Source organism: Sardina pilchardus, chromosome 24 (genome assembly GCF_963854185.1).
Source record: "Sardina pilchardus chromosome 24, fSarPil1.1, whole genome shotgun sequence".
Taxonomy (NCBI): Eukaryota; Metazoa; Chordata; class Actinopteri; order Clupeiformes; family Clupeidae; genus Sardina; species Sardina pilchardus.
The window spans coordinates 24,859,011-24,876,541 of record NC_085017.1 but is presented as its reverse complement, the minus strand read 5'-3'; the positions used below and the strand labels follow the sequence as shown (position 1 = coordinate 24,876,541).

At 41.0% G+C, this 17,531-nt stretch overlaps 1 protein-coding gene across 1 annotated transcript; it reads left to right on the top strand.

Moving 5' to 3' along the window:
- Positions 1-6,188: 6,188 nt before the first annotated feature.
- On the top strand, positions 6,189-12,123 carry slc39a7 (solute carrier family 39 member 7). Its single transcript, XM_062529481.1, has 8 exons — positions 6,189-6,309; positions 6,841-7,313; positions 8,025-8,193; positions 8,814-8,894; positions 9,368-9,502; positions 9,923-10,030; positions 10,161-10,357; positions 10,482-12,123. The coding sequence occupies exons 2-8, from the start codon at positions 6,846-6,848 to the stop codon at positions 10,734-10,736; spliced, it is 1,413 nt and encodes a 470-aa protein (XP_062385465.1). The 5' UTR covers positions 6,189-6,309; positions 6,841-6,845; the 3' UTR covers positions 10,737-12,123.
- The last annotated feature ends 5,408 nt before the right edge of the window (positions 12,124-17,531 follow it).

Genomic DNA, 17,531 nt, shown 5'->3' with positions numbered 1-17,531 from the left:
ATCTATCTATCTATCTATCTATGTGTAGAAAGATTTTCAGGATTAACCATTTCTGCTGTTGATTATTGATTTTCTGATGTTTCTGATTTTTCACATTGATTTCAACATGGACATAACATGAACCAAAGAGGAATAGGCCTAACAGGAATCAAAGACTATAACAAATGGTTATATATAAAGTGGTTATATTGGGAAAACATGGCCTACAACTATACTTCACATGCTGCTGCTTTTTGTATGCAAATGACAGATGAGGAGAACTGTTCTAACAATTCCACCAACTTCTAAGGAATACTGACTAATACCTCACATTAGGGACTTTGTGGTTGTAGTTGAACCACCTGCTGGTCTATGTTGAACGAGTTGCAGCTGGTTTTAGGCAACCAGAAGAAAGGGTGAAATATCAATTATATTTGTTTTTGATAAAACATTTGCATCAACCTGTGTGGCCTGCCAAAGGATGCTGTTTCTGGTGACCCAGGGGAGATTTGACTGTTTTGTTGAAAGAATGGCACACAATATTTTGTCTGTCTTCTAGAACTCTGATAGCTCTGATATTTAAACCTCTGAAAAAAAAAACTAAATTGTGAATCATCCATTTTATTGTATTTCATTTTCAGATAGAACTTTCAGCGTTGCCGGCATTGGTGTACGGAGAGGGAAATGATTCCAGCTAGCAATCAAGAGATTTGGTATTTCTTTAAAATCAACTCTTTATGTGTGTTTAGGAATGATAGATTTCAGGGGAAAATACTGTTAAGGAGAATACTCAACTGAAATGGGATTTAAAACCATCGTATCTCTTAGATTTAAATGCTTTTCAACAGAGTCAGCACTACAAGAAAGTGGAGCAATCAAAAGTCTGTTCTATTTCATCTTTCAGATAAGGATATGGATACATTTATGGATGTGGAACAGTGATGGAAACTGTTTGAATTGTCTGGCATTTTCAAAAATCTTTATAGTTTAAATGTTGTAAACATATTATTTCCCTCTAACTTAAAGGAGAGGCAGTGTTGTCAAATTCACAGAGGATTTCCAGACTTGTTTTAAAATTACCAGAGGTGAATGAAGATCCAGTCAGGCAAAAGTATGGAAAATGTGGAACACGGTTTTATTTATAACAATGAATATCAAGGGAGAGACAGCATGCTTTCACAGAGAACTAACAATCAAATAGTCAGTGTTTAAATATCTTGTCAGGTCGCAAAGAGATGGTATTGGTCATCTCAGTTTTTGTGAGCCACATTGAATCCAACCCTGATTGGTGCTAACCTGGCAATCCAGAGAAAATAACACCTCATTAAAGGGATAATTTCCTGTGTGTGTGTGTGTGTGTGTGTGTGTGCGTGCGTGTGTGTGTGTGCGTGCGTGTGTGTGTGTGCGTGCGTGTGTGTGAGCTTGTGTGTGTGTGTACGTGAACATGTACATGTGCATGCATGTGTGTATGTCTGTGTGTGTGTGTGTGTGTGTGTGTGTGTGTGTGTGTGTGTGTGTGTGTGTGTGTGTGCGCGTGTATACACACATCCACAAGCAAGGATCATCAGGGTCCATGCAAGGCAGGCATTGAATTGTCTTGCAGCACCCTGTATGGACAGAACTGCACAAAATGTGATCTAAAGAATGGTACTGAGGTAGCGTGTTAAATTTCATGAACTTCATGAGATGTCAAGTGTGCTTACCACAGTTCATGAGCTGTAGCTTAAAGCAACACTAAAGATTTTTTCGTACCTTAAAATAATGTTTCCAAAATCATTTCAGCGGTTCATCAACTCGTAACAGGGTGAACAGCACTTCTGCTTTCACTTCGCGGCCCTCTATCAGCTATAACGGCACTATGTAACTTCACAAGGTGGGGTAGTGTATCTGTAGTTCGATGAAATGAGACATCAGAAACTACAAATTTGACTTGCTTCGATGTCGCAATACATCATACTTTCATAAAATCATGCAACATATTCTACCTTGTCTGTTATTTGCTGGATAAACAAATAGCGTCTGTGCGACAGAGGAAAAGTGCTTTAGTGTTGCTTTAAAGGCATTTTGCCTAAATATCAAGTCAAGTCAAGTCAAGTAGCTTTATTTGTCCCAGCTTGGGCAATTGTTTTGCAGCAGTAGCACACACACTTTCATATACACATACACTAACACACTTCCACAGGACATTATAAAAATGAATAAATAAATACACAAAAATCTATGGGGAAGTGAAATGCACAGTATAAAAGGTATAAATAAATAAGTACACAGCCTGACATATGGCTATCTGTGTTTCTTAATGGAGTTAAGCAGCAGAACAGCAGAGGGTATAAAAGAGTGCTTGTATCTGTTTGTCCTGGCTAGTGGATATTTAAAACGGGAGCCAGAGGGCAAAAGCTGAAATTCACTGTGCAGAGGATGGGTGTAATTATCCAAAATAGATTCAGCCTTCCTTATTGCCTGTTCATATAAAGCAGTTAAGCTTTTCTGTTGAACACCGATAATTTTACTGCTTACCTTGATAATCTTAGATATGCCATTTTTGTTTTTCACACTGAGAAGAGCATACCAGCAGATATATAACAGCCTCTAAATCACTTGAATGATAAACTGTAATGGGGGAGAATTGTGTGCCTTTTGCAGCCCACCTGCAACTTGCTCTTCCCAACCTGGAAAATCATGAATGGCTTAACGGCCATTGTGCAATAGCTCGTACTTTCTATTTGATTACATTGATGATCGGGGATTCTTAACTGCACAGTAAACCAGTGAATGGTGAGGTGATGTTTGCTGTATAAAAATATAATAGAAACCGTGTAACATTGCTTAGCATCTTTAAGAGTTTTAAGATTGATCAGAAACAAAGAGCTTCAGACTTGGCAGATCTTCAGGCTTTACCAGTGAAGTTTAAATTTGAACTTACTATACTAACTAGCCTGACCCAGGGTTGGTACACCTGCAGACATAATCATGTTCTAAACCCCCCCCCCCCCCCCCCCCACACACACACACTCAGTTTGGCCTAACATCAAATGCGTGACCTCTTTGGAAAGCAGAGATCCTGTTCATAAATAAATAATCAGAATAATTGTGTGATGTACTGGCACAGCGTTATAGAGGCTAGAACATTGTTTTCTCTTTCTGCCAGATAACAAGCATCTCGAACTGAGTCACTGACCACTACACTGTAGGTCACTTGATAGACTTTAGAAACACAACTGAGCCCTAGAACCAGATCTTGTGTGCAAAAGTAGATCAATATAGCATGAAATATGAGTAATGTAAACCATTACCAAGGTATGCTCTTACGTTTTTTACTGCACATGAACCCCTTTGTGCAGAAGCATAATCTTGGTCTCAAATGAAAGGTAACACTTAGAGGTTTCTTGTAAACTATTTGGATTGTATGTCAGGTGTTCTGATATAGAATGACTACAGAAAATATGGAATAATTACACAAAAGTCTCTAATTTTGCATTTACTTTGTTGGTTGTATATATATACTGTACATCTGCACAACTAATATTGGATAAAACAACATGAAGATTCAATTTCTATGGATTCTTGTGAATATTTCAGTACCCAATATGTTACTTCTACTTATTATACTGCAGCTACACTGCAGCCAGAGTTCAGGGTAGCACCAAAGGCGAAGGAGGGGGAGGAGGGCATTTTTATATAAAATAATTGAGACATAGTAAACTGACAATGCAAAACACTATACAGATTGTACTGTACATGAAACATTTTGTCATGTACGGATTCATGAGTCCAAGCTTTCAAATGGTGTATAACATATGGTGCATACAATTGATTCTGAATGTTGGGGGGAAGTGGAGGGAGGGAGTGTGCGTACTGTGGACAGTACACTGTTCCAAAGACAGGGACAGTAAATAAAAACTAAACAATACAGGATTGGAAACTGCTGGTGGATGTTGGAAGGCAACTGCTAATTCCACCGCATGTGCATAATTGTTGTGACCGCTTTGAGACCAGACATGGTGTCTTATTGAGTGTGAGCACATTGCCTACATTATTAAGCTAACTATTCAAGATATGATGGAAGCTACTGAAGGGAAGAAATTAAGGCATGCAGAACTGGTAACAGAAGCAAGGGAACAAGGCTGGCAAACACACAAGACCAGTGGAGATATTATAAAGGGCTTGCTTAAGTGACTGTTGCTGGGGCATTCATACTCAATTGATTAAAGGGAGCTAGTGATTTGTGTGCAAAAATCATGAGTAGTCTTTCTCCTTTGTCCAAAAAGTGCAGTGATGAAGTCAGTCTGATATCATATCAAGAAACTAGTCTTCAACTTTGGAGAACTGGCCTGGCCCCGCCCACCTAGATCTTCTTTCACAGAGATCTAGGCTGTGTCCAAAAGTCAAGCGTGCACGCTGGATAGTACCTTCTTTCCAGTAGCGTCTTAGTTAGCTTGCTCCTCAGTATGCGTCCCTACCTACATTTGGACAGCACTAACTAGTTGGCGTCACCTGACTCGGGGAGGGGGGTGTGTTGACGATTTGCATGACGTGTGGAGCTTGACCTGCGCTGCGCAATGGATTATGGGATATCTGAGGGCAAAAAAGATGCATCGATGCACGCTTGGAAATCACGCCAAACGAAGTACCCAACTAGTGAGAGCGCTTGACAGTCTATTCTGATGTAACTTCCGGAAAATGCACACTGCCCAGTGTGCGTACTGATGTTTCAGACACAGCCCCCGCCTGGAACACTGCAGTTCATAACTGTTTCCCTCAGAGAAATGTCTAGCCAATCAGCAACAAGAGGGGAAGGCAAAACCAAAACAGGAACGCCTGCAAACGTTAAAAAAAATTGCAGTTGGAAAAATGCAGAAATGTATTAGGTAGACCCACGTACATTGTTTCCTGACTGCTTTTTATTGTCAGTTTGTAAAGTTTAGGCGAAGTAGGATGTAACTTTAGGGATCTCTGATCAATGTGATTGGTAAGGCTGGACCAGTGATTTCAAAGTCAATGCCCGTCGCGATGCAAGTGTTTCCCAATTGAGAATCGCCAGACTCTATTCACTTTGCTATCAGAGAACAGGAGAGGGAATGATTCGTTTATCTGCATCTCCATTGAGTTAATTCAATCACTGCATTGTGATTTATCTGGAAACACAATCATACTGGTAGAACAATGACCCGGTGGTGAACAGACGCTCTGGGAGCAGTGCAGGCCGTGGGGCTGTGAGATGGTAACTCAACACTTCCCTCTCCAGGAGAGTATGGAGAATGACATCAGATGGTTATGTTTGATCCTGGTACTGGTATGTACCATAATCATAGGAACCATAACCATAACTATTGATAGCAAATCACCTTTCAATAAAATAAAAGATAATATGTTCATTCTTTATAATGATGAGACAAACCAGTCCGAATGCATGTCCGACACAAAGAACAACCCTGGAAATGAGAATTCTAGAGAGAGCTATATTTTGAGCTGCAAAACCATGGCTTAGAAAAGGAACAGCGCATGCCACATTAAGTAACTCTCTTTAAGTAAAACTCTTTTGCCCTCTTTTACAGTCAAAACCATCTATTATCATGTCGTCCTGTTGCTTTGACTGAGTTAAGTTATGTCGGTGGATAACAGGCCTATCCAGTTTATGTGACAGTAACTACACACTGATGTATTAACTTGATTTAAATAGCCAATTCCATTTTTACAGTGTGTAATCTATATCCTTAACAGCATGGTCAGTCAGTGAGTGTATATCTAGGCTATTTCCAACCTAAATGTGTAATCCAGTTGCAATTCATTAGGTGCTTTCTTGCATTCTAGCCTAGGCCTGTAAAAAGAGAGGAATCTATTTCATAAATGTACATTCTATAGGCTACCATGTCAAGTAACCTTACTTAATCTAAGAGTTAAGTTATGGGTCAATAGGACAATGGATATCGAGACAATTCACTTGTCGCTGGTCTACACAATTTAACTAAGTTAAAGCAACCACTTTGCCATTTTTACATTCTTTTTTTTTTTTTTTTTTAACTTACTGGGTCCTCATAAGACATCCAGACAAATCTATATCATAGTCCTATTCCACTAGTGATTCAGAGATAAGTGGTCACTTATTAGCGTTGTTGCATAACCCGGATCTCTACGCTTTCCAAATCATGTAATCTCGCGATGTCTCCTTTATGTATGAGGGTATGGTTTAGCATTCGCGCGAGACTCTACACAGTTGACGATATGCCACGTCTTTGAAAGTGCAGCATCCAATCATCAGAACACACAGGTAGAAATAACCAGGATACTGAAGCTTTCATCATTAGTACAGCAGATCCTGTTCCAGACGTTGTAAGTAGAACCCATGTTTATCGTTTGCAAAAGATACACAGTCGCATATCCGTGCTTTCCTTAAAATTGCTGCATGTAACATTAACGTTAACTATCTCGTGGCTAGCAAGTTAGCTTGAACAGCTAAACATCTTTGTTGTTTGCTCTTGGTATTATTGTCAGTTGAGCTTGTAAGTAATCCAGTTAACACTATCTAATCACATGTGTGTTTGTTGTTAATGTGAATGTCTTACTCATTCAAACTTTCTCCAGTGTCACACACCCATTCGTCTAACGTTTCCGTTTGAGTTACTGTATTGAAAACAGCTTGTACAGACATACGTGCAGTAACGTTAGTATAGTAACGTATCGTTGATTGGATTCAGCTTTCTAGATTCTCTAATAAGTTACTTGTCTTTATTCAATCCACTGTTCAACACTATATCAAACCAGAAGTACCTTGTCACTAGTTGCACCACACAATGGTTCTATGAAGACTTTCGATTTCCTGTGTTCAGAAATGGCCTAATACGATTCTTTTTTTTTTGTCAGGCAAGATGGCAGGTCGTCGATGCATTTTGGCACTGAATCTGCTAGCAGTGGCAGTAGTGCTTTTAGCTGCCCACCAGACCAGGGCACATTCCCATTCTCATGGAGATCATGGGCATCACCATGACCATGGGCATGGCCACGGGCACCATCATCATGGGCACGACCACGGGCACGACCATGATGCACCGAAGATGTTTCATGGAGCCAGCAAGTGGAGTGCTGAGGCCAACCTCCCAACAGGTGAAGAGGAGATCCCTGATCACCATGGGCACGCGCACGACCACCATGGACACGCGCACGATCACCATGGACACGCACATGATCACCATGGACACGCACATGACCACCATGGACACGCGCACGATCACCATGGACACGCGCATGACCACCATGGACACGCACATGATCATGCTTCTGAGCTGAAGCAGGAAGCTGAGCCAGAAAAACGTGACTTGGTGGAGCTATGGATGCAGGTACAACTTTTCTTCAATGAAGTGTGTGTGTGTTTGTGTGTGTGTGTGCACGCATGTGTGCATGCATGCTTTGTGTTTGTCTTATGTGTTTATGTTATCGATTTGTAGATTCATATTTATTGCTGGATGGAATGATCAACCTGTGACACTGATCGCTGCAGCAGCTCAAAAGAGTGTCAACCTGTGACTAGTAGACAAAGATGAGAGAAAACTCTTGCTGATCATCCCTCTGTAAACAGATTGTGCCCTCCCTCACAGAGTGCAAACAAAATGGCTGCAATCGCTTTCAGTAAGCCTGGCATTTAATGCCCTGATCTTTTAGTGAAGAAATGCTTCGCCTAGTGAGGTATGTTGTTCTCAGATACTAGATCAAATATTGGCGCTTGAATGCCTCTTTCATAAGTGTGAGGTGAGTCATTGACTGGACAGCACACTTCGGCTGTTTTGCATTCTTAAACCCTGAGGTCTTTGTTGATATGGTGAACGTTTGCAGTGTTTTGATTTAATTACATTTCTGCCTTTTCTTTTTAAAACATTGCGAAAACCTGAAACCTCCAAATTGCAGGCCAAAACCCACAGTACAACCATGAGTAAACGCTTAAAATAGGCAAAATAGTGCAATCTTTGACCAAAACCGGACCTATTGCCTCTGAGCCTATGCTATCCCATATTTCATTTAAGCTTTTTTCTTCTCTCCTCTGGCTTGTCTAGGCGATAGGTGCCACTCTGCTGATCAGTGCCGCACCCTTCCTCATCCTCTTCCTCATCCCAGTCCAGTCCAACACGGACCAGCACCAGAACCTGCTTAAAGTGCTGCTCAGCTTTGCGTCGGGCGGACTGCTGGGAGACGCCTTCCTCCACCTCATCCCTCACGCGCTGGGTCAGTGCAGGGTTTGTTGTTGTCTGCGAGGATCACGGTTGTGGTCGAGTGTAGCAGAGATAATGAGGTTCACATTTTTCCTGAGCTTAAAGCCTGCCTTACACTGACAAGATTTGGGACAGATTCTTGAAAGATTGTATAGTCTTTTGAGTAAAGCTTGAATGAGGGGCATTAGTTACAAGACTACAATCTTTCAAGAATCTTTACCAAATCTGGTCAGTGTAAGGTAGGCTTAAGCAGGATACACCTGCCTTGTGGCCAAATTCACGACTAGTATTCCTCAATATCTTCAAGTAGGGGTAGTAGATTTGTTGATGTTGCCATTACTGCTAGACTGCAGGTAAATTATGTAAATGCATAATTTGTTGCTGATTTCTTTGCTGTGGTAGATATGAAGAAACTGACCCTGCTTTTCACCTACTTGACTCCAAATCAGCAACAGCTGTGTTCGGTGTAGTTCAAAACATAAGGCCACAGCAGTCCCTCGGGATGTTTTGTTTTGACTTCTGTAGCATGGTGAAATAGGCTTGTGTGTTTTAACGAATGCCTCATGCTTGTGAATACTGATGCAGGCTAGTCATCGTCTTTGAGCTTTGATTATAGTTTATGCTTTCCCACAGAACCTCACTCTCACCATGGAGACGAGGGACATGGGCACGCCCATGCCAGCGAAGAGTCACATGACCACGGCCACTCTCACGGTATACCCCACTCACATCAGGAGAGCATCTAGTGCAGGGTGTGTGTCTCACGCTCAAGAAATGGCTTGTACAGCACAGTACTGCAAATCACGTGATCAGGCTCTGGTGTTAAAACATTGTGCAACACACAAATACTTCTTCAGGGAGATTGACTGATGTTGATGTTTAGTTACCAACCAATTTGAATACAGTTCGTATGTGCAAATACAGTGCAGACACTGGAGTCTTCATGTCTTCTTTAGGTCGTCTCAAACCTGGATCAGAGATTTACTTTATCATTGCTGAATCAAGAGTGGTCGTCAGACTCCTGTTCTGAGGCCAGCAAGCAAATGTTCTTCTGACTGTGCACTCTGTGTAGGCATAAATAGACACTGCAGTCTCAATCAGCCATCACCCTGCATGTGAATCAGGGATCCATGGTAACGGAGCAGCCCCCCCCCCCGTACTCACAGGCTCCCCGTGTCTCTTCTCAGGTGCCAAACACGCTCACATGATGTCTGTGGGCTTGTGGGTGCTGGGTGGTCTCATGGCCTTCCTGATGGTGGAGAAGTTTGTCCGTCTCCTGAAAGGAGGACATTCCCATTCACACGGACACGGACACTCCCATGGTAGGAGCATTTCCAACATGTAGCTCTTAACAAGGAATGATGCCAGGAAGAGCTTTTGTGATGCTTATTGTTAAATGAAGGAGACCACATTTCAGTACAGTTTCTGTTGCTGTCGTGTTGGCCATTCTTACCGGTATAAAACAGTCCCCAATATCATTCTTTTGGCCTCTCCTTCCTTTGGTAAAAGCTTTAAGTGTTATTTAAATAGTGTCTGTTATTGTAGAACTGTATGTAGGTCAATGTGTATGTATAAAAGTTAATGGAACTACAATTGATTTCCCATTGAGCCTTTAACTGTGTGTACAAGCCCTCTATCCCACTGCCTTGTCTAAACCACCATCTATAACTTGCCGTTATGGCGCTTCACTTCTCACTCCGTTTCTCCGTTTGTGTTTTGGTCATTCGTTGGATTATTTCCAGGTGCTAAAGCAAAGGACAGCGATGGAGAGGAAGAAGAGAAGGAAGAGAAGAAGGAAGAAGACAAGGAGGACAAAAAGGCACCCAAGACAGTGGAGGAGAAGGGAACAGGTATGGAGAGCTGGGAGAAAATGTTTATTACGTTTGCCCTGAGATAGTTTTGCTATCTTTATAAAGCATTCCACCGTGAAGATGTCGACCTAGGCATATTTATTGATTACCAATGTCTTTCTGTCTGCAGATATTAAAGTGTCTGGCTACCTGAATCTCGCCGCTGATTTTACGCACAATTTCACGGACGGCCTGGCCATTGGCGCATCCTTCCTGGTTGGGCCTACGGTTGGCTTGGTAACCACCATCACCATCTTGCTGCACGAGGTGCCTCACGAGATCGGTGACTTTGCCATCCTCGTCCAGTCTGGCTGCACTAAGAAGAAGGTAGAAGCTTGGTTGGCCCAAAAAATGTTCTGCTAGAAAATAGTTTCCTGATTAATTTACTTTAGCCTGCTTTGTGTGTACTTTTAATTTAAAATGTGCTATTTCATTTCCTGTTTTTCGCCAGGCTATGTGTCTCCAGCTCCTGACTGCCGTCGGAGCGCTCGCTGGCACGTCCTGCTCTCTCCTGGCCGAGGGCGTAGGCGCTGCCGCCACGGCGTGGATCCTCCCCTTCACCGCCGGCGGCTTTGTTTACATCGCCACGGTGACGGTCCTGCCCGAGCTGCTGGTGGGCCGGTCCAGCCTTGGCCAGTCGCTGCTGGAGATCCTGGCAATGCTCCTCGGAGTCGGCATGATGGTGCTCATTGCTGAGTACGAGTGATCTCGCAAAGTGTGGGACGGAGCGAGGGATGACTGAACGAGGGAGAAGTTGGACAGAGGGGAGGGGATGGAGGACAGGAATGGTGATTAGGAGATTGGGAACAATGGAGAATCGTCACGCTGAACTGTGTTACTTTTGGAGCTGAGAGAGAAGGCTCTGGAGGAAGGTGGGTGAGAAAAAGGTCATATTGTGGCTAGAGCACCAGCAGTGGACTCTGTCATGCTGTGCAGGTTCAGTCATCGCTTCAGAGAGGGGTTACACCACAAGAGAGACTTGGCAGGCACTAAAAGGAGTGTATGAAATGGGTGTCTAGTCCCTCCAGCACCATGTAACGTCCATTTTCATTCCAGCGGGTCTCAAAATGGGATCACACTTCACTCGTTTCATACCCTACATTTTACTCCTACACTGCGCAGAATAAATTAGGTGTTGATTCAACAAGGAATCAGGTGTTGAATCAACCACATAACCTATGTTTGTGCTGTTTTTACTTTAACTGTTTGTTTTTATTTTGTCAGATGTGTAAGTTGTGTTGAAAAATTGTGCTTTTATAAAATTTTGTTTTAGAATTTTTCAAAGGATATGCGCTATCAATGTGCTTGGTGTCCATGAGACTCGTTTCCTGCCTGTCTGGTCCTTTTACGGATTTAGACAATTTTGCGAATGTCAGCTGTTTTTCCCTGAAGAGAATGTTAATGGTTAAGAGATCAGATTTGTGGCTGTTAAGAATCCTCACCAGAATCACTGCGTGCAAGTCATTGGAGAGAAAGGCAGAGCTACTATTAGGATTTAGTCAACATAAGATGCTTGTTTTGTGGCGTTTGAATATGCTAAAACCACTGTCTTTTCCGCTCTAGTGGTTTCCTTTTTGAGCAGAGCTTCTTGTGGAAATAACTTCGGTAATGAATGTAGTCCACCGTCTCGTCATGAGCATCTGTACAAACAGCAGCTTAATTCAACTTATTGAATTAGTATCGTATAGTATCGTTATTGATATGGAACTGGAACAGTTGTTCATGGGTCTTTTCACCTCTTACAGACGTAGAGCCTATAGTGTTGAGTTTCTCCGAGTGTTTTTTTTTTTCTCTTATTCATCTTTTTGTCCCCCCCCGCCCCCCCTCCCACAAGTTTACATTTGAGTGAATACAAATGTCTTGTGTGTCTTCAAGACAATCATGACTGACTGTTTTCGGGTCTCCCTCATCCCACACACCTGTCCTCAAACACTCACACACGCACATACTCCTACACACACACACACAACTTTTACGTGATTTCTTTGTGATGGACCAAACTGAGGATAGACAGACTGATGAGATGAAATGAAAGTTTCTGTATGCCTCTTGTTTTCATTAAAAATGTACATTGGTAGACACCAGACCTCTGATTAACTGTAATTTCTTTTTCTGTGTAATGCTACATTGGAAATGACATTACAATATTGAAAACGACGCGTAGCATTTCTGTAATTTCCCAACTATTAGCCGCGGCTTATACATTGACTTTGCAAAATGTTTTCAGCCATGAGGTTAATACATAAGGGCAGTTAATATGGTATTAATATCCTTTTGTTTCTTTTAACTTGCATAAAACACTGTTCTGCGGCGTATAGACAATGTGGCTAATACACGGAAATGACTGTATGTTGGGAGTGGGACTGAATAACAACAATGTCTAGGGTAAACAAAACAAGTCTCTTAATGTTGGACCGTTAGGTATCTGCAATCAGTGGAATTAATGTGAAGTGTGACTTTGATCTGGAAATCCTAAGTTTGTACATACAAATCTTGCTTATGGGGAGAAATCATCTGACTGAATTCCCAGAAATGGTTATGTTTAAGCCGAGTTACTATATGTCATTGTGCAACATGGGTAACTACAGTCCTTTCTTCAGGTGTGTGTCTATTGGGTGGTTGGTGCTTTGCGGCCTTAACAGCCGCGATGGTGGCCAGACAGAAGGCGAGGACAGCTAAGGCACTTCCTGAGAACAGCAGAGCCCTCTCAGGGTGGGGGGAGTTTCCACCTGAAATGGAGATAGACAAGGTAGTGGTAGGAGAAATGTCAACTACTATGTCAATGTCAATGTCAATTTATTTATATAGCACTTTAAAAAACAACCACAGTTGATGTATGTATATGTATGTAACACAAACAAGCAGCCGGGCCACTTACCTCTGAAAGATACTTTGATGCTTCTCCCTAAATGCAAGCGTTTGTCCCCTACATGGGCTATGCAGTGATACACTCCCAAATCTGACTTCCTCACTCCAACGATCACTAAACTGAAGGAGACCTCGGTATTATCTTCTAGGGCAAAATGGGCATGGTCCAGATTCTTCATGACTGTTACAGACCTCGTAGTCCTTGACATTTTTATTTCCATCAGTGCTGTCAGCTTAAAACCACGCTGATGGAACCATGACACTTGGTATGGTTTGCTCTGCGTGGATGACGGGTCACAAGGAAGTGTGACATTTTCATTGGGCTCTGTTACAAGGCTCTGATGGAGAGGTAGGGATGGTCCAGAGGCACCTAACGAGGCAAAGAAGTGTAAGAGATGCAGTAAGATATTCCACATTATTACCCATATAATACTGACAGATAGGCTTGTAGCTGTACCAACCTTTAATAGCTAATCTGATGCCTTCCCCAACATGCCAAGTTTTGTAATCCTCGAACGATGCGGCGATAGTCTCCGGGATCGGACTCCTTCACGTCTGTTATCACCAAATTCATTAACCCTGTGATGTTGTCCATCACTGGAACAAAACGTGCCAGGTCCTCATGAATCAATATGGCAACATCTCCTATCTTTGACTTTTCTGTGGTTATTATCACTGAAGTTGACTTGTTCTAATGCAGAAGCCACGAGAGGCTATCAAATCCATGCAGTCTTTCTGAGATGTTACAAAACAGTGCGACATTGTCATTGAGTCTACTTAACATAGATTGCGGACAGCAGTGGGGTGCTACCTGGTTTAGAAAGAAACAAGACTAGATTAGGTGCAGCACACAAAGTTGAGTAATTTGACATAGAACAAGTCAAAAGGCTTTAATTTGAATGATGGGGAAAGTGCAAAGTCTTGAGTCTTCCTAAAGCTAATTTAATAACTAGGCAAAATCAACATGCTAATTAAAAGGTAGGGTGCCGATTGTAAGCGAATATATTATTTTAAAATGGTCTTCCACAAAACATAAAGGGGAAACAAATAAAGTGGGGGCAGCCCGTCCGTCAGACAATAACAAAACACCCGGTAGAGTCTCTTGAGGGGCACTGGTTTGGCTTTAGACAACAGTGTTTGCTAAGACACACAAACATAGGCATAATACAATGTCATTCAGCATTGTTTTTAACATCATGGGCAAGAAGACCTTAACCATAAACACTGATAAGGACCAAATGCCATACAATAGCTATAGCTCATGCACATGATATTTTGCTTGTTGATAGATTTGCACTTTGCTCGCTATCTACTGTAATAAGAGCCCAGTGATTGCTTTGGACATCCATAAAAGCTGCACAACCAGGGCACACATATGGTCCTGTGACTCGGCAGTACACACCATAAAACACATGGACACATGCCTACTCTCATACATCCACCCACAAACAACCACACAATCAAACACTCACACAGTAGGCTACTACTGATTGAACAGTAGAAATATTTTCATCATCGCTTTAGACACGACCCCAGTCTTTGATCACACCAAAACCTGGTCAAACTGCCCTTCTGACCGAGACCTTTTGATCATTTGATGATGTAACTGCCTTCGTGACCTTTTGTTTTCTTCTTGTTGACACAATCAAGGAGAAGGCAAGGCCTTTTGTAACCATTTTTGTAAAGTTAATGGTGGCTAACAGGTTGTTTCTTCACGCAAAATCAATTTCAGGTTTAAAATTAAATTGAGCTTCTTTTCAGGCGTTGAGTGAATGCAGATCCTTAGGATAAGCACAAGGGTTACAGTTTTTCCACTATTGCTAAACACAAACCCCACATCTCGAACTGCATTCACAAAACTTCTGACAACCTCTGCAGAACCCAACAGTTTCAGCTTCAAACAATTGTACCTGTGCTCGAAACTCAAACACTGTCTTCAGATCATTTACAAAGCTGAGCAGTCATTACACACTACATCAACATGGAAAACACAGGGCAGCGCATATAGCACCAGGAGAAATTGGCATTGTTTACAATACAGTAAATGCATTTTGTATCAGAAAAACAGACAAAACCAAGCAAAAAAGGTTTCATAACTCAACATTTCAACATTTACTGTAAATCCAGTAGCAATTAAGTTTTCAGAATGGTGTTTGTTTCTACAGTTTTGAGAAAAGGGTGGAGGGTTGAAAAAAAATGCAATTGGGAAAGGAAGAATGTACCGGAAAAGACTCATTTCAGTACTGTAAATGAGAAGTACATAAATACCTCACCGTATGTTTCTGCCCATTGTTGCCCCTTGAATTTCCCCTTGGGGATCAATAAAGTATCTATCTATCTATCTATCTATCTGATACAAACATACGCTCTTCAGCCCCATTTTTGCACTCTGAGCTTATTGTTTGTCAGATCATTTGCAACAAGTGTGATAGATTTTTAGTTGCCTTTTGCCATGTGTGGTCCATTATGCGCCACAATGCAAAATGTATTTTAGTGTTTTATATGTGAAAGTGAAGTTAATGTTTTCGCAATCGTGAAAAACTGTAAATGACAGTGAATTGATAACATCAGGCAAAAGGAAATGGTAAGGGGTAGGCCTACAGAGAGTGAGAGAAACAAAAGCAATGTCTGTAACTAAAGTGAGGCTCTTCATGCTTTTTCTTACCACAATCTGTTCTAAAACATTATTAAGACAAACTGATAAAATTAAACTTTGTTAAAATGTGCTGTCTTGTGTGGAGTAAGTCATTATAATCAGCATGTAGAATTTAATTATAATAGATTATGTAGAAAGATTCTTCAGCCTATGATAGTGATATATTATATATGAGTATAAAAGCCTGCTTGACTGTCAGGAACAACATACTGTATTCTGTCAGACATGGTTATTTGACACTGGGGAAAGCTCTCAATCGAAAACCTGAAGTTGCCGTCAAACAGCGTTTACCTCTAGAACATCACATTATTGTAGAATTTCCTCATTGAGGAGTTTTTTTTTAATTTTTCAATTTTTTTAAAAAAAGAACAAAAAAGAAAAAAAAAAGATCTACTTACCCCCACAAGTAATCTTACATGATAGGAAAAACAAAGCCAGCATCAATTGCATACTGTTGCGACATGAAGACTTGTCCATCTAGAGAACTTAACACATTGACCTTTCTGTCATTTCCTGTACGGGGCTGCACAGGATGGAAAATCACTGTTGTTTGACAGGAGGGGTTCGTGGTTAAGAAGACGCTTCAGTCAACAGTTTTGATTCAAGCTTTAACAGACTACAGTGTGTAGCCTGCAGTGAATTGGGTTTTTAGGTACATCACATACACATTTAGGTACAAGGACACAATAAAGCTGAAAGGAAGGAATCTAAAACCAATACATTATGAAACAACTGGAAAAAACTAAAACTACTGAAATCGTGTCAGGTCTAACCTGACACGATTTCAGTAGTTTTAGTTTTTTCCAGTTGTTCCATAATGTATTGGTTTTAGATTCCTTCCTTTCAGCTTTATTGTGTCCTTATGACTGGAAACATGTGTCACTGCAGACATTTTGCCAAGAAAGTGTAACTCCTCAATATTCATTCTTGGTCTCCTGCGAAATAAAATTGAAAGTAGCCTAATAATAAAAACATTAGGTTGATAGAACAAACAACAATTTATGAATGTGCAATGTGAATAAAATGAATAAGTAGGCTATGTCAAAGCAACAATGTCAGAAGGCTAATGTTTCAATATACATTAAGTTAATTTCTGTGTACATTTAGTGACTACAACCATGTAGATGGTGGTGTTGAGCGAAGAGTTGCTGGTAGGGGGTGAGAAATTACACACCCTGACCTCTCCACCTCTCCCTCAAATGTTTCCTTTTTGTTTATCTCCACTGTTGTGTTAACTTCTTAACTTTTCTTTAATTTCTTATTTGTTTTTATTTTTAGTTTCTATGTTTCATTAATATTATCACAATGCCCATCCTTTTGCCTACTAATATTGTATTATTATTATTATTATTGTTATTATTATTGATGATTATTATTATTGTTATTTATTTGTTCTATGTAAAGCACTTTGGTGCAATGCTGTTGCTTTTAAATGTGCTATATAAATAACATTTGACTTGACTTGATTTGACTTAGCCTGAATAATATGCACCCAAATTCACATTCTCTGTTTAATTGCTCAGGCTACTGGCTATGATAAACAATTCGCGAGAAAAATCAAGACATAGGCTACATGAATTGTTATATTATTTTCATTCTGGACGTAGGCCTGTGCTTCATCCATCTTTAGGCCTGCTCTTATAGGCCTATCTCACGAACGCTTCACTCAACGCACGGAAAAAAAACATATCAGATTAACAGCAAACCTTGATGAAGGATATTAGGCTGTAGGCCAGCTTGCCATTATTATAAACTTTTTCATGATAGCGTGAACTTCTCATTTTACTACACCAGAAGAATACATAAACGCCTCCACATGGTAGTGATTTTCACCGATTAAAATTCATTTATTTTCATTTTGAAAGAAACAACAGAGGCATTAGAAAATGCCAGAGCCATATAAAGATGGCTCTGGAAAATGCCATTTGCAGTTGTTTGTTTAGAACTGTAAATAACGTTACCAGGACAACGTGACAT